Source organism: Callorhinchus milii, unplaced genomic scaffold (genome assembly GCF_018977255.1).
Source record: "Callorhinchus milii isolate IMCB2004 unplaced genomic scaffold, IMCB_Cmil_1.0 Scaffold20, whole genome shotgun sequence".
Taxonomy (NCBI): domain Eukaryota; kingdom Metazoa; phylum Chordata; class Chondrichthyes; order Chimaeriformes; family Callorhinchidae; genus Callorhinchus; species Callorhinchus milii.
In genome coordinates, this window is record NW_024704761.1 from 1,972,834 (window position 1) to 1,990,957 (window position 18,124).

The window sequence follows — 18,124 nt, forward strand, 5'->3', positions numbered from 1 at the left end:
TCACTCTTGCCTGTTCACTATCACAGGCCATCAAAAATCCCTCACTTTTCCTGCTCCATTCGTTTAGGAATATAATTCTTGTATTTGATAGTGTCTTATCAGGTCATTGAAACATCTCAAAGCGCTTCACAGAATACACTGTAAAGTGAATTTCACTGTATATTTTGTGGGTGAAATCACAGCAGTGTCCCACAAACAGCCGTGGATTGAGTGACCAAATCGACTAACAACCGGTTTCCTACTCGCTGCTAGGTAAACAGGCGTGTGAGTAAGAAAACTTGCCTAAGGTTTCGTCCCGCCCGGGAAGCAAACCCAGGTCCTCTCACTTGCGAGCCAAGTTCTCTAAACAATACCCTACAGACTCCATGTATATAAATGCAAGTTGTTGTTGGTTGCTGGGCATGTCTGCCCATACTTGGTGAACCGCTCCCATCATTGTGCAGATAAATGAGCAGAACACGGCTTCCACAATCCCGTCAAACCCAAACCAGTCCTCGGCACATTACATTATGCTGTGAACAGTGGGAGGGCTCTGGGCACTCTCCAGTCTCCTTAGTTACTATTGTAGTGAAATTGCATGAAACAGCTGTGCTTAATCCTTTCTGTATTTCACAATACAATTTTCTTTCGCATTGCTTTCATATCATGGCTGATCCACTCCAGTCAGAACATCACCAATTTACACAAGTACATGTGAGGTTTTAATTCCTGTTACATCACACGCTCCTCTCAATACTTTATTCAAATTTTATTTATTCCTATGGAGAGACAATGCAAGGGGCCCCATTCCTTTCCCCATTTCAAGGTGGCAGTGAAGTGGGCAGGTAGGAGTTGACAGTTTAAATTCTAATGGAAGTAGGAGTGGAGGAATCAGCTCCCATCCTGAGAGATTCAGATAAAGAGGCTCCTTTTGCAACTCATTCTGCCAGAATTTCAACTCCACCGTCTCCTCATTCTTGCACCAATTTGTTTCTGAAATGCGTCCAGCATCCCAGGCATAAACGTGCCTTCATCCCAATGGCATTTCTCAAACCATCACCTGTACCCACTGATGGTGAACAGAGGTCGATGTTGATTTACAATCTGACACCAAGGGAGTGGGCAAGATTAGCTCCAGGGAGAAGAGAAATGGGAAGATGTGTGAGAAGTTTGATCAGAGGGACTTGGAGGAGCCTGGTAGCATGTAATGGACAGACAAGTGTTGACACAGTCATAAGGAGGAAACCTATTACAATTATATCCATGTTATAACATTGGGAGGGAAAAGAGCGACATTCCAAGCACAAAACACACTGTGTATTATATAACACAACAGCTTAAACGGAGATGGGTGGTAGCCTGAGTTGGCTGCTGTTCTTTCAACCCCTGGGCCTGGGAATGCAGCCCAGACTGAGGGGATAAAAGCCTCTTTGTCTCGTGGCTGTAATGGAGCTCCATGAACTCAGTGTCAAACCAGTTGTCAGTGGGTGTGGACCAACCACAACAGGAATCGATCAGTGACCTGTACAAGCAAGTCATTTTGCAGAGTCAATACAAGACACAAGCTTAGTTCAAATGTTTTACTGTAGGACCTTTGAAACAAAGCAAATTTTCATCCAATTATCAGAGCCAACGGCAGTACAACAGAAACAATCTTTCCCAATGTCCAAGAACTCAAACCGTTAAGATTTTTAATCATTTTAATTGAAATTTGAATTCAGATATACCCTCGATCTTCTGAACTTGTTTTAGGTTAGAACGTTTCATCTTAAAAAATCTTCTGTGTGGATCCCAGGTTGCACTGGCTTCGACACTTGACCGTACAGACCGATTAAAAACAAACTCTTGAGAATTTACTCAATGATGATCTTTGAACGCTTGAGTCGACTGCACAAGATTAATGAGGAAAATAGTTGAGGTGGTTGTGTGTACCGGCAGACTGAACTCAACCTGGCAAGGTCCTTGCTTTCTGTGCTCAAAATCCACTAACTGGCAGTAGCGATTTTTTTTACTAAAACATTACAGGTGTGGGAACGATGCTTATTTTGTGTACCATTCAGGGACCCCTGTGTGCTCTCCGCACCACAGAACACCTCAGCGGCAGTCAACGAGTCGGTTGGCTGCTGGCGTCAGTCGGCGAGAACACTGGCAGTGTTGAGCTGCTTCAGTCAGTCATTTCCACAAAATTCACAAACTGCACTGTCGTCCCTGATGCAGAAAGGACCCAAATTATGTCACAGAACCACATCAAGCGACCCCAGGTAGAATCATACAGCCACATGCTACAGAATCAGGCTAAGTATCGGAATGAATGGATTTATCACAAATTACTATTCTATCCCGTTCCCCACAATCATTGATCCTTTAATCGAGGTCCATTTCCAGGTAGCCCAGAGGACATGTTTGAACAGATTTCACACCGCGACAGGACTGTGTGACACTCAGTGATCGCCAGTGGTGCCGGGTGGACTTTGCCAGCTCTCCCTACATCTAATAGAGACAGGGTTCAGTTCAGTCTGCCGTCGATCACTAGCTTTGTCCGCGGTTTATGATGTACAACAGTAGAAGCGTTTAAACTCCATTCAGGTGTGAGCGCTGGCTGCTATGTGGAACATAAGGTTTTAAAGCCCCCCCCCCAACTCCCACAGCCATCCCACCACCAGTCACCCCAATCCCAACCCCAAAGGTTAGCCGCGGAAGCCGAAAAAACCCTTGATGTAGCCGGTGAGGCCTCCTCGTCCTTTCTGTTCCACTTTGTCTTCCAAGGGTGGGAATGTCGCATGGTTCAAGGCCAAGTCGAAAAACAAGGGCTTGCAGGGTATGGGCTGGAAGTGGGGTGGGAATTCCACTAGGAAAGCGTGTTTCGTGACCAGAGAGGGTTCGATGGAGAAGACTTCCAAACGCTCTGCTAAAGGCTGTGGGAGAAAAGGGGTCATGAGGTTACAATCATCACCAAGTGTACAGCTGGACATGGCAAGTGTTCACATGTTGGACAGAACATCACACTAGATAGCCGGGGTTAACAAGGAACACAACATGCCTTTGCAGAGCTAACTATAGGGACAATGACTGTGAGGTACTGAGTGGCCCACTGTGCTTTCTGTGAAACGGTCTGTAGAATGTTATAGTCAGCAGGTTTTCTGAACTTCCCCCAAGCTCCTGAACTGGTTGATCTGAATCCCACAGAAAAAAGATGCCCCGATTAGTGGCCCGAGTTCAATGAAAAGCTGCACTGTTTAAGCTGAGTGTTGTTAAATGTTAAAGACAGCAGGCTCACCAAACAGCCATAAAATACACTTTCCTTCAACACTTGAATTGTGTTGGACGTTAATCTGATCTTGTATATCACAATACAGCACAGAGGATGTACAGCACTAATGCAGTGAATTATTTACCTTGTTGTCTTTGACCTGGAGCTGTGACACCATATCAGAGACCTCATCTGTGTCTGCAGAAACAAGAATGAACACCATAAATATTCCCTGATACATCCGACAGCTTGTATTTTATACAGCGTCTTCAGGTACAGCAACATCTCAGAGCTCATCACTCGATCATGTCAGACCCCGAGCAGTGAGTGGGAAAGAGAGCCCAGGACAATCCTGTACCAATCACACACCTTCACACCACAATAAAGAGGGCAAAGCCACCAATATTCTCTGCCTAACACACGTTATAATATCAGTACCTTCTCTTTTTGCGTCACTTTGCACAGAGAAGCAAGGGTTTCCCGTGTCAGTTCTTTCGCCGTTCTTTTCATTAAAATGATTGAAGCGGTATTCAGCTTAGTAAGTGCACTCACCTAGAATAGCAGCTGCCTGTAGAGAATACTTCTCAGCATTCACCCGAGCAGCGAGTTCCCTCATATCGGGGAGATCCTGCACAAAACAGGACACAGTCAATCCACGTCACAGGGAAACCAGTGCACCCCAGCTAATCAGCTCAATGCTTTTGAATGACGTTCAACAACACCTACCTGCAGGTTGTTTGTAGGTTTGCTGGTCAGGGTCTGGAACTCTGAGATGTACTTAAGCACTCGCTCATACAACACCAGCACCTCACTCCACTTCTTCACTAAGACATAAGACTGAGCGATGAAAAAGCATCTGAAATGCAGGCAGAGACATTGAGAGGCAAGCCACTCATTTGAGAAACAGATTGTTGCTGTACAGGGAAGACAGAAGGGTCAGTAACTTGGGAAGGATGGGATCAAATTGCCCAAAGGGCACTTCTTTATCAGAATCCCTCATGATCTTGCAAACCTTCAAATTAAACCTTCACACTGAATTCATCTGAAGCAAGTCACAATAAACTAAGTAAACAGCATTCCTGCAAAGGGCAACATCCGACTACACAAGGTTGTAATTGCTCTGCAGCCAAAAGTGGTTGCGATATGCAGATATGGCACGTAAGACGAAGAGGTGTCTGTGAAGCAGATGGTTGAAACAGTACAGGACAAGGCTAAGTGTTCCCGACTGAAATAGAACGAAACAGCAAGCTGTGTCCCAGGAAGCATGTATCCAGGGGAAAAGTGCAACATTCTCATGATGGATTCAATGACCCTGCATCTGGGAAGTGCATCATTCATAGCTTCATGAGACTGGCTTGAAACAGACTTCAACCTTCTGAAAATTAACTGTTATCTTAAGACTGAATCCAACAAGGATTTAACAGGGCAAAAAAAAGGCTTTAAATGATGCAAGTTCAAGGTTTACAGAAACATCAGTTTGACAGATGTGCACCACCGTTTCTTATGAGTAGAACTTTTGTAATGTTTCTATTTACAAAGGTTTCTTGAACCTTCCTTCTAAATTGCTTCCTGAATGTAAAATTCTTGAGGACTGACTAATCTGTTTATCTCCTCGCCTCCGATGGTTCTGCAATGTGTGGTAAGCCACTGAACATCATACAATGTAGATGCACTAATAATAAGTTATTATTAATAACGGAAAATTAAGGATTATTATTATAAAGTACTTCACGGACTGACAAGAGTATTTTGTGGGCTACACTGAGCCGCTACATTCCTTGGCGGGTCGGGCAGCGTGAGTGAGAGAGGCTCTGAGGCTCTCAGTTCCCATTGCTTTCTATTGTCCAACGATCCTGCTGGGAAGTGCGCCTGGTGACAAGGGTAAAGACTAGAATGGCCTCAGCAGTAATCCCCCCACTGTCAAACAGCTCACTCACACTCACTGTGTTCACATACAGAAAAATTGACACTTGTGGATGAAGTGATGAGAGTGTTAGCATCAGTGCAACCAATAGTGTGTGTGTGTGCGTGCGTGGAGGAAGGAGTTGTTTGAGGTAATTACCTACAGAGTGGTTTGATCACCTCTTCACTCACCTGTAGGCTTTATAAGCTAAAGTCTTCAGCTCCACCTCCTTCTGGAAGTTCTTATCCTCCTCCAGCCCTGGCAGTTGGGTCAGCTCCGACAGATTCTAGGAGAGCACAACACTCAGCCTTAATCCTGACGGCAGAACACCAGCCCCTCATTTCACCCCAGTCACCCAACATCATGCTCTGGATCTACACTTCCTCCTCAGGGACATGAAATACTAGTCTGCTAGAGCTCTATTCATACTAGGATAAGAGCAGAGACCCTTCTCCTGACTGTCCATCTGTGTGAGCTTTTCAATCCACAACACGGGGGAATTTAATTTCCTAATCTCACATTTGTGCTCCTTCAAAGCCACACGTACCAACAATTCAGCAGCAACTTGCATTTATATAGCGCCCTTCATGACAGACGGTGTCTCTCAGCGCTCAAGCTCAGGCCGGGTGTTCATTCAGGGGAAAGAGGGTAAATGCAGCCTCACGTACACAGCAGTAGCAGCAGCAACCCGGGCTCCGCGTGTAGAGAAAGGCAGGGAAGGCCAACAACAACAAATGACATTTGTACAGCGCCTTTCACGTCAGGGGGACGTCCCTCACGTACCTGCAGGATGATCTCGTACACGCGGATCAGATCCTGTGGGCGCGGAACTCGCTTCCCATCCTCCTGCGACAGCTCGTTCAGCTGCTTCTGCAAGGCCTCGGCCATGCTAACATTGCGTTTTATCGCTGTAGACAATTTAATGTAGGCGAGGTAGCTGCAGAGACACAAACAGGAATAGGTGGTGAACAAGCTACGGGTTAACAAAGGGCAAAATACTGCAGATGCTGGAAATCTGAAACAAGAGCAGAAGTCGCTGCGTACACCTGACAGGTCGGGCAGCATCTAATGGCAATGTTTCGCGTCCACGACCCATTCTGACGAAGGGTCGTGGTCCCGAACTGTTGCCATAGATGCTGCCCGACCTGCTGAGTGTTCCCAGCAACGTTTGAAGCTGTAGGTTAAGGTCAGTCTTACAAACCCAGAAATGGTATGTTTGTTTAACAGAGGCAGAGATGCTTTCACATATTAGCTCTCAACACTGCCTTGTACAGGAGATGTGATGTATAACCTGTAGTCACCAACAACAGCATTGAGTTGGACTGGACTTTAATATTGGACAGGTAGATTGACATTTCTGCCTATAATGCCACACAGTCCAACCACATAAATGCAAATACAAAACAATTTAGTTATATATGTAAGCCTGTAGTTTTCTTTTAAGAAAAAAATAGAATTCACATCACCCTAACGTTCTTTTGTTATGTGAAAAGTTCCACGTTCTGAAACGTTACCAGGTTACTAAGACAAACAAACAAAGGTATTTCTAACCCAGAATGAGCTCCTACCTGTGGAGATATTGCAGAATGGACACCTTCCCCAAATCAGGCTCTAGAGAACGTTCCCTCTGCTTCTGCATCTGAACAATTAGCAGGAAAAAAAAATCAATAGAATCAAAACTAATGGCTAATAGTCAGCTCGCCACAGAAGGGAGTCTCACAGTTAAGCACCATTACAGCTACGACTCGCTCTTTACAAAGTTTCACGATGGTACTTACGGGGTCAGCCCTCAGCTCCTCACGGACAGCCTGGATAGCATCACGACACTCGCTCAGCAGGCTCTCATACAGACGCTCCTTAGCCTCGTCAGTCGGAGCCTGCAGCACAAGTTACAGAAACATAAAGCTGTGCGTCAGCCTCCACAACCGGTAAAACTGATCTGATTCTACAAATAAGAGTTTGGTTTATATCTGATGAGTGTTCTTGTGCGTGTGGGCAAGGTGAGAGAGACTGTTCTGTCAGCTGTGCCGATGCTGAAACTGGGTTCAAAATGTGGAATATTTTATTTCTTTATCAATGATTAAGACACAATAGGTTAGATGCAGAGTAAAGCTTCCTCTGCATTTCCCCAGTCAAGCGCTACTATCCTTGTACACCACAGGCTAGATATAGTTTCCTCTACACCACCACATCAACCACTTCCAGCTATACAATGGGTTAAAGAGCTTCCCTCTCAGAGGAAAACACATGTGGTACACACACTGCCAGTTTAGGCAAGAACATTTGGTCCTTGTGTAAACTGGGCTCAGACTGTTCAGCCATTTCAAATAGGTACATTTTTCAGCTGGAGCTCATCATAGCACCAGTCTGAGAACAGTGCACACACTGCACCAGCCATGTTCCCCACAGCTATAACAAAGACTATGCAGACTAGCTAGAGTGAAGTTCCCTCCCATGGTCAGTATGGAGTTAGGTGATCTCAGCCAGTGTGGGTACAACAATGTCTCACTGTCCCTGTTGTGTCTTCATCATTGAAAAAGCCTCCCTTAATTGTAACCCAGGAATTTTTGGGGTATTATGTTTTGTGTTTGCGACCATCTCTTCACTTCTCTCCCAGTTCCCCTGTTTTAAACCTGTATTAGGGAATTCAATAGGGAATTGAATATATATATATATATATATATACTTGAAAAGAAAAAAAAAATCTGCAAGGCTACGGGGAAAGAGCAGGACTAGTTGGTAGCTCTTTCAAAGAACCGGCAGAGGCACGTTGGGCCGAATGGCCTCCTTCTGTGCTGCAGGATTCCATGATTACCATCAGGGACTCCGTCACACAAAGCATGATCTATATAACGGAGAATTTTGAAGGGTAGATGCTGTGACTGGATCTAATAAATAGAGACAAGTAACAAGAGGCAAAGAAATGGAATCCATGAGGAGTGTAAAGATCTCTCTAGCTGTGCTAATTCAGAACCCAACCCAATTGAGGCATTTGGGTTTGGAGTGGAATGCTGCGCAGTCTGTTGAGCTGGTTTGGAACCAGCTTGGGGAGTGTTTGCTATGACAGCTTTCTCTAGGATCTAACACAATGAGGCTCCAACCCCACCTGCATGTGTAATTATATTATGTGAAGCGATTTGGGACGTCTCGAAGACTTAAAAAACGCTATATCAAATGCAAGGGTTATTATTATTATCATCATCATGAGCTGTCCATAAGTTGGACATTTTTTAGTGCTGGTAAACTTGCTGCTCTGTGCATCAAAATTAATTGGGCAACTGCTAATGAGGCAACGCCTCATAACAGGGCACTTTATAATTTGGTTCTATTGTGTTATCTCTCTATGAAATAAATGGCAAGCTTCATCTAGTATGTCACAGAAACACGACAGGTGCTCACTTCCGTTTAATCCACTAAGAAAGCTGAAATAACGCACTCTTCAGATCAACTTCCCAGTCAAACAAAGTATGTCAGCGGAACAATTCTCTCCTCCCTCTCCTTTTTTGGTTATAACTAAAGGCGTTGTTACTGTTCCACGTTTACCAAAAGCATTCCATTTCCTACAGTCACCTGAGTGGGCAGATTGTTATTTGAACAGTGAAAACCTCCTGAGGTATGAGTGCTCCAGGCTGTTTCCAAAGTGATTCAAGAAACTGCTTCAACTCCAACACCTCCCTTACAAACACTGCTCTGCCCACATTGTCATCAACAATCCAGTTCATCCAAAACTCCCGGCTCCCCGATACTGCAGCAGGTAAACCACAACAATTAAAATAATAATCCTTGCATTTGATATTGTGTCTTTTCACATCTTCGAAATGTCTCAGGTCGCTTCACAGAATATACTGTAAAGTGAATAGTCTGTATATTTAGTGGGCGAAACGCGGCAGCCAACTGCGCACAGCAGTGTCCCAGTCATGGATTGAGTGACCACATTTAAAAAAATTTTTTTTGAAGGGTTTTGTTACCCCCGGAAAAGCGATCCGCCAATCAACCAACAACCAGGTTCCTACTTACTGCTTGATAAACAGAGGTGTGGGGAGTAAGGAAACTTGTCTAACGTTTCGCCCTGCCCAGGAATTGAACCCAGGTCCTCTCATTTGCGAGGCGAGTTCTCTAACCACTACCCTACAGGACTCAACCGTAGTCCCACTAGTTCTGCCTGAAATTTAGCCACGCGAGCAGGAATAAGCTTCAATCCCAATCTGTGCTGAGTTTACTCAGTGTCCTGGGTTGGTGAGGGAAGAATGAAATCCCTGCTCCACTGCCCCTGTTAGAAATACTGAGTAAGATAACATGGGGAAAGGACAATACAATACCAAGCTCCCCTCGATTCCACACCTTGTGAACATGGACAAACTAAGCGCATACACCAATAATGGCTGCTCGGGCTACCAGAATGCACCTGTAGCCCTGAAGCTGAAGGGTAGGAAATGGTGAACATTACAGAGGAGACTCACAGCTCGACACGTGATTACTCGACACTTCCCCATCAGCACTTCTGACACCTACAGGTCACCACCCGGATCACCACCGTACACTATTTCACTGTACACATTGATCAACTCACAGAACAGTGCTGTCCACTGCAAGACCCTCACATACACCGGCAGCCCCCTCACCTCAGTTAATCACACCACTAGCTACCCCCTTACCAGGCACCTCCCCCCCCTTCCCCCAACTGCACCACCAGGTCCCGACCACTCCCCCGCCACCTCTTAATAACCGACCTTCCCATTTTCCATCTCCTGTTAACCCAGAACCCACCCCTGGCCGATCAGGTTGCCCGCTCTAGGATATCAGACCCGGACGGTGAGCGATCCCCTCACCTAGTGCCATACCTGGGCAATGGCCGCTTCATTGTCAGCCAGGCCGAGGAGGAAGATTCTGACTTTGTCGATTTTCACCGGGATGACCCTGCCCCTCCACTCCACCTCGCTCATGGTGGCCGCCTGCTTGGCTCTGGTCTGTGTGATCAGCGTCTGGGAGAATTACAAGCACAACAAGAGAATCACTGACAGTGACAGGCAAAGGATATAGCCGCTAGTTACAAGGAGCGAGAGCCGGCACAGAACAGGCCAGTTGGCGCCACTCGCCTGTGCCTCGCTTGTACAAACGGAATCCTCACTCGTTCCATTTGAGACGGCGAATGGATCGCATTCCATTCACCAATCATATTTTTTCCAAATGCCAACACCATCGCTGCCACTATTAATGGGATTGAAAGAGAGTCTGATCGAGTCATTGCTCTCTTTGAGTCAATGAGATCCACATGGACTGTCCAACACCTTGGAGCGTCCTCCCGACGTGAAAGGCGCGATATAAATGTGAATCAGTATTGCATTGCAGAAAATGCCATGGATGGATTTGACAGTGGGAAGGATTGGTTTGCGGAATAAAACAGAAATAAAAGTAAATGAACCTTTACTTTAGCCGTTGTTTTATTCCCAGGAACTGCAGGGAATTCCGTTACCCCAACTGTGATACATATCGATGTGTAAAATGCTGCAATTATGTTCAACGTCAAGTCCTATCATGCAGGACGCAAGTATCAGTCAATTCTAAATAGTAACTACTTACATCCAACAGTCCTCCACTCTCTCCGGATCTTAGTCGCATCTGTATCAGCTCATTCATGGCAAGTGGGTCGCCTGCCAACAAGCAAACAGCAGATCTCAGCGTACACATTTAACAGTGATGTAACACAAGCATACAATAAAGCAGGCTGGATTTAGCAATAGAATCCCATCTTGGATGAGCTGCTCGGCCAGGATTCAGACAATAAACGTAACATTTGGCTTCAGAGGCTGCAGAAGCACTTACAACACTAACACGTTTTGCTAGCGGCATGTTCTGAAGGAGCTGGTTGGATTATTGAACACAGCATTTAATGGGCAGGCTAGTTCATGGGAGGTGGTGGGGGGGGTGGTATAATGAAATCTCCTCGAGACTGAGCAGGTTCGGGGATGATGCGAATGGGAACAGAATGTCGGAATCGAGTCAATCAGAACTGGACAGTCCATTCTGAGCTGGTGGATTCCACTGTACTCCAAGACACGTCTGATGACAAACCAGTCACTAAGGGCAGCGATTTCTTCCCACTCGGCTCCTGTTAAGCCTGCAAGCCAAAGCCCTAACGACTACCGAGCTGGACAAGCGGTGGGATGCTTGTAGACATTCCTCTCAATAGCAAACTGTGCTGTTTTAGCTGGTTAAATTCAAGCAATTACCCCAACACATACTCTGGGGTCCTCCAGCTTTCAATCCTGCAAACTTGCAGCACGTTAATTTGAGTTTACTTTCTTTGGCCTCCAACACCTTACAGAGTAAACGAGTGTGCCTTACCTATATTGTAGTCACAGTAGCGGATGTTGGGAGAGATCTCGTCCACACGCTGGCGGTACAGCACAGCCTGCTCATCTGTGAAGGCACTGGCTAGCTTCTCGTAGATTGTCCTGTTGAAGTTTAAAAGTTCTACTTTAAAAGTTCAAAGTTACCCTTATCATACAGCATTCACGGAGGACCAACATGTACACTTCCTTTTTACACCTAACAGTTTTGTTTCCAAGCTTAAACACATCGCAGGAAGTCTGCATTGTAAAGAAGCAAATCACTTACTTGCATGTGTGCAAAGCTTCCATTGCGCGTTTCCATTCCTGCAGCTCAAAATTCAGCATACCTGTAAGATAGGCAGTGTAGGCCTGAAAGGAACAGGAAACAGTTGTCAGCACAACAACCACAACAACAAAACAACATGAATTTATGTAGCGCCCCTCACGCATCCAATTGAAAAAAGAAAGTACAGAGGGACTGAAACACTTCACATTGTTTTTTTCTCGTTAGAACTAATTTAATAAACACAAGTTTAGTTCTCAGAGTAAAAGTTAAATTGCTAAGATGTAGATGTTGCTCTCTTTGCATCGTGCTCACAGTCCAATTACAGGCCAGTATAAGCATAAGCAAATAAGTAGCCACCCTCACTACCCCACACAATCCTTCTCCGAATACTTTACCTGAGCTTCTAGTTTGGTTTTTGCATCGACACGGTTGCTCTCACACAGGCGTTCGAGCTCCTCGCCATGTTTGACGGCTTTCTTCAGCCGAGAGAACAAGTGGAAACGCTTGCGAGGCTCGGTGTTGGCTTCCTGTTTCAGCTGCATGGCGTAGCTCCATGCGCGCTCTGCATTGATCAGAACCAGCAGCAGGTACCTAATGCCACAAGTTCAGGATTAGACACGAACAAGGCAATGGAACCCAGGACTTCAATCACCTCACCATGTCTGAAATGCCACGGCTACACAGGTAAATACTTGGGAGATGGTTGAAATGACGTGGAGCAGCCATTTTCATTTTGCATCGTTTTGTAGCGCTGATTTGTTTAAATCTTGATGGGATGTGCACCCCATTCACTCCAAGAGAGAGCGCACGCACACACACACAGCTAGAAACTCACACGTCAATGTCAGCTCACTAGGCAGCCGCCAACATCAAGTCCTGCATGTTGTGGGTGACCTGATAACCGGATCTGTGGCTTTTGTTTTTAATATAAACACAGGGACCCGAGCAGATTGCTGAACATACCAGCAAAAACAACAGCTTTTACAGCCTCATTATAAAGCAGGCTGGGATTTTATGAACCTTATGCTGACGCTCAACATATTTATCTGCACTTTGAATCACCCTTTCTTCCCAGGGAAAGATGCCAATAAGATCACAGAGGTACTGAGCTCTGCACTGCAAAATGTTAAACTCTCTTGTATTGCATAAAGTGACCTTCCAGCAGCTGATTTTTCTCCTACCTGTTGTCTGAGAGAAGCTCTGCCGTCACTTTCTTGCCCGTGAACTTGTGTCTGTTCCCCATTTTGAAGCCCAAAGTCTTCCTGAGACGCCGGAGTCTGCGCGAACAGTAACCCCTGCAACCAATCAGAAAACAACCAGTGAAATCAACAGCTGGAACTCTCCTCCACCCCAATCAGACGAAGCTCCAGAAACACCACCAAACAGCCATCATAGCCTTGAGATGGAGATGTACCACAGGATGAAATCTCTTCTTCTGAAAGAGCAGACTCGGGCTGGGGTGCATTCCATGAGGGCCAGTCACCTCCATTATCTCACCAAGTCACCATTCCAATGTGCAAGTCCAGTCAGTGAGTGTTAGCACGCTATACTAGCAACGAACAGTATTCCAACTCCGTTAACCACTGAACTGTTCAGTACTGTGCTAAAACCAAAGCTGACTGACTGGATGTTTGTAATGCCTCGGTGTCTGAATGCTGAGCTTGTGTGCTGAGAGCAACTTAAATGGGCAGAGGACACATATCCAGCATATCACCACTGACCTGTATCTCTGGTAGTCTTGATGCCGTAAGCCATGCTGCTGCTGAGAGTCCTTGATTATCTGAAGGACTGGATTTTACACATTGAGGAAAACAGGACTCAAACCTCAACAACATTATAAAAGCACACCCAGCAACTGTTAATCATTCATCCATATGGTGTTAGCCAAGGCATAAGCTGTTAAATTACCCACACCAGAAGTCACTCCAAACATGGAGCAAGACCTGGTGCACTACAGAAGGGCAGACAGCAAAAAGATTCTATTTTGATATTTATTCAATTTATGTTAAAATAAACCTGTAAGTGAAATGCACATTCCCGTGACTGAAGTTGGATCTGTCTGCCTAGTGCTGTTACACCACATTTAGTGTCCCAAGCAGTTTTGTGCTATTAAATTCATGTTAAAGACAAGCCATAAACTAATAGTTACTGTATAATCAGAGAGGGGACTAACACTCCCAGAGGCTGGATGCAACAGTCATTTGAAAACAAGCAGTATCAAATTAAATAAAATTTTGCAAATTAGAAGTATAGATAGATACCCAGTACTTATATTAAAAAAAAGTAATTCCCATCACTGAAAACCTGAAGCAGCTGGACAACTCGCTCGCCATTCAGGTAAAATACCACAGCAAAATATTACTACCGAAAAAGTGGGCAGAATTTAGAGCGAGCAGGAAACCAGTTAGAAGAGTGAAGAGTCTCCAAACCGAGCTGAGAATTCCATACATCCCACCAGCACATGGAAATCCCAGTAATAGATTGTTGGAATCGGAGTTCGCTCTCACTCTCTCTCCCTGCTGGGACACATCCTGCTTACCCAATTCCGGAGAGTATTAGTCTCTTGGGAGTGTGCGTTGGTGGGGTAACTGCTGGAGTTTAACCAGGACGTGGGGTGTGAACCCAGACCTTTCTGAGCCAGAGACTGAGCCAGAGACCCGACACGTATGGGAAGGAGGGAGGGGAGAGTGCATCGGCGCTACTCAACAGTCAGCTCGTAATAATAATAATAATAATAATCCTCGCATTTGATACAGCGCTTTTCACGGCTTCTCGACGTCTCAAAAAGCGCTTCGCAGAATAAGACTGCGAAGCGAATCGGCCGTACCATTTGCGGGCGAGAGGCGGCGGCGGAGTCCCCCGCAAACAGCCGTGGGTGGGAAAACGACCCCATTTATTTTTGGGGGGGGGGGGGGTTTGTCGTTTTTTTTGGGGGGGGGAGGAGACGACGATCGGGCGGAGTAAGGAAACTTGCCCAGGGCTCGGGCTCGGGCTCGGGCTGACCCCCCACCACCCCCACCTCGGCCTGGAATTGAACCCCAGGTGTCTCGCTCGCAGGGCGAGTGCTGCAACACTGCACTCCTATTCACAATCAGCGATTAACGCCGACTGTGTGACTTGCGGCCGCTGCCGTTGACGTGGGGCAATCAATCCCTCTCCCCATTCCCCCCCCCTCCCCTCCCCTCCCCCGGCTGCCCTCAGGCCCGGGCCCGGGCCGCCCTCACACTGACACGTAAGCTCTCAGGGCCGAGTTCACCCGCTGACCACTCGTTCCCGCCGTCTGAGAGAGAGAGAGAGGAGAACGCGCCCGGAACCGGCCCGGGAAGCCCTCCCTTATTCTCCCGCCCCCGCCCTCGCCGCAGGATACTCTCCAGGGACAGCGAGGCCCCGAGCCCCGCCGCTCGGTTCTCTTTATCCTCCAGCGCATCCGCCACGCTCTCCCGCGGCGCCGCCATCAGCCTGGGACCGCGCGCGGCTCGCCGGGATACTGGAGGACCGGCCGGTGCATGCCGGGATACTGGAGGAACCGCTGATGTGGGGGGGTGTGGGCGGATTAAAAGGCCACGCCCCCCTCGGCGCCTGTCTGTCAGCGCACTCGCCTCTGGAGTCGCGAGGTTGTGGGTTCGAGTCCCCGCGTCGCGACTCGAAAGCGGTAGTCGTCTTAAGCTGACGTTTCGGTGCAGTGCTGAAGGGGCTGTGGGGTGTGGGGGGGCTGTGGGGTGTGGGGGGGCTGTGGGGTGTGGGGGGCTGTGGGCTGGCTGTGGGGTGTGGGGGGGCTGTGGGGTGTGGGGGGGCTGTGGGGTGTGGGGGGTTGTTGCACTGTCCAGAGGTGCCATCCCTTTGGGATGAGGTGTTAAAATTGAGGCTCCATCTCATCCGCTTGTTCAGGACAGACTTTAAAAGATCCTCAAAAAAGAGAAGGGGTGGGGTGGGGGGTACCTCTCTCTCTCACAGTGTCTTGGCCGATACGCCCCACGCCCCCGCGTTAAAAATTGGCTCCCTCCCTTCCCTCCCCTCCCCCTGACCATTTTCCCCCCCAATGCTCTGGGTCCTGACGCAACTGCACAGCGCCTTGGGACGTCCTCCCGACGTGAAAGGTGCTCTATAAATGGAATCTTGTTGTTGTTGTTGTTGTTGGATGTTTTTCTGTGAAATTGGCTGCTACGTTCACCTCCAAAATACGGAGTGGCGGCACTGTGCAGCACGGTGAGAAGTCCTCCCGACGTGAAAGTCGCGAGTACGTCAAATGCCAAGGCTTATTATTATTTATTATAAGGAATATAACTCAGTTCATTTCAGTCAGCAGAGGGCAATGTGTTGATTTCCGGAGACAGCAGCGGTGCTGAAAGCTAATAATAAATAATATTTAATACAGCGCCTTTCACATTCGGAGGACTAAAGTGTAGTGACTGTGTATTTGGAGGCGAACGCGGTAGCCCAATTCACACAGCAGTGTCCCACAAATAGCCATTGAAACAAAGGGCCAATTTTATTTGCGGGATTGCTGGCCATGACACTGGGAAAAACTTCCTTCTCTTTTTAAATAGTGCCGTGGGATTTTTAACGTTCACTCGAACAGGCAAACAATGCTGTGTGAATATAAACAATATATTTAACTTATGCCAGCAAATGCCTAGTTACTGAAAAGAAAATTGGATGCAAAGGATATCTATCCATCAGAATATCTCAGCCTGGCTCAGTCAGAAGGTTGTATGTTTAAGTCCCACGTTGGGACCTGGAACTCATACAGTATTGGCTGACGCTCCAGTGCAGCGTCAGGGGAGCGCTGTATTTGCAGAGGTGCCGTCTTTCAGATAAGAAATTAAATCGAGGTCCTGTCTGCCGGTCAGGTGGATGTTAAGGATCCCATGGCACTATTTGAAAAAAGAAATGTGTCTCCCGGTGACCAACTCTTCCCCCAAATAAAATTCACTTTGCGGCTGTCCTTGAGACATTGCTTTGTGCAAATCGGTTGCTGCATTCATCCGCCTCTTTACCTTATTAATAATCCTGGCACTTGAAACAGTATCTGTAACATCAAACCTTCTCACGGCGCTTCACAGGGCATTACAAACGTAGTGACTGTGTATTTGTACACTACCGCCACCACCCACAAAATATACAGTCAATTCACTATATTCTGTGAAGCGCTTTGAGACGACTCAAAGACGTGATAAGGTGCTGTATCAAATGCAAGGATTATTATTATTCCACGATTCAATGCGATTCCAACACTTGTGATTCCAAGACACATTGAATCGTGAGAAACACCACATGTGCACTTACCGGCTGCAATGAACTCCAAGTGCGCGGTGTAGATTATTGATTAAACCCAGTTTTATATGATTCGTAGTTTGCCTTCAACTCATTCTTACGCGCACACCCTCTTACACTCATATACTCACATCCACCTTGCACCTCACGCACCGTGTAATCCCAGAGGGAGGGAGACAGCATTAGCCTATAGCTCAAGATCTAAGCGCTGGGAAGGAGAGATGAGATATTGCTGGTATGACTGACTCCAGGGGGGGAGGGTTTGTTCCTCACCCTCAACATTGAAGCCAATGCAAGACTCCCTGGTAACCAGCCAACCTACTTTATAGCCCCTGTCTTTGGGCAGAGAGACACAGAGCAGATCCAACCCCAACTCCGGGAGACAGAGATTCCGAGAAAGAAAGATTCAGCGACACACAGAGAAAGATTCAGAGAGGGAAAGACAGATGGTTTCAGTGAGGGAGAGAGGGGAAGATTTAGACAGAGAGAGATTCGGAGAGAAAGGTTTAGAGACAGAAAGAGAAAGAGTCAAAGAGGGAGGGAGAGCTGGAGATTCAGAGAGATATTAAGGAGGGAAAGAGACAGAGAGGAGAGATGAAGATTTAGAGAGAGATTGGGGAGGGAGAGAGACAGAGGGAGGGAGAGGAGAGATGAAGATTTAGAGAGCGAGATTAGAGAGGGAGAGGAGGGAGAGAGAGACAGAGAGGAGGGGGAGAGAGACAGAGAGAGAGGAGGGAGAGAGACAGAGAGGAGGGGGAGAGAGACAGAGAGGAGGGAGAGAGAGACAGAGAGGAGGGGAACAGAGACAGAGAGGAGGGGGACAAAGACAGTGAGGAGGGGGACAGAGAGGAGAGAGACAGAGAGGAGGGGGACAGAGACAGTGAGGAGAGTGACAGAGAGGAGGGAGACAGAGAGGAGGGGGACAGAGACAGTGAGGAGAGAGACAGAGAGGAGGGAGACAGAGACAGTGAGGAGGGGGACAGAGAGGAGAGAGACAGAGAGGAGGGGGACAGAGACAGTGAGGAGGGGGACAGAGACAGAGAGGAGAGTATAGACAGAGAGGAGGGGGACAGAGACAGTGAGGAGAGAGACAGAGAGGA

The 18,124-nt window shown here is 47.1% G+C and overlaps 1 protein-coding gene across 1 annotated transcript; it reads right to left on the reverse strand.

The window, feature by feature from the left end:
* Positions 1-1,545: 1,545 nt before the first annotated feature.
* Positions 1,546-15,225, reverse strand: srp68 (signal recognition particle 68). Its single transcript, XM_007888799.2, has 16 exons — positions 15,118-15,225; positions 13,472-13,538; positions 12,932-13,045; positions 12,146-12,341; positions 11,751-11,833; positions 11,478-11,587; positions 10,713-10,783; positions 9,974-10,114; positions 6,911-7,009; positions 6,701-6,771; positions 5,916-6,069; positions 5,324-5,418; positions 3,956-4,085; positions 3,782-3,857; positions 3,375-3,427; positions 1,546-2,894 (listed from the first exon to the last, which is right to left on the reverse strand). Exons 1-16 carry the CDS (start codon positions 15,203-15,205, stop codon positions 2,667-2,669), a joined length of 1,776 nt encoding a protein of 591 aa, XP_007886990.1. The 5' UTR covers positions 15,206-15,225; the 3' UTR covers positions 1,546-2,666.
* Positions 15,226-18,124: the final 2,899 nt, after the last annotated feature.

Coding starts and splice junctions, on each gene's coding strand:
- srp68 (XM_007888799.2), bottom strand. CDS start 15,205: ATGGCGGCGCCGCGGGAGAGCGTGGCGGATGCGCTGGAGGATAAAGAG. Junction 13,046..13,471: donor CAAGACTACCAGAGATACAG/GTCAGTGGTGAT, acceptor GATTGGTTGCAG/GGGTTACTGTTCGCGCAGAC. Junction 2,895..3,374: donor TCCAGGTCAAAGACAACAAG/GTAAATAATTCA, acceptor TTTCTCCCACAG/CCTTTAGCAGAGCGTTTGGA.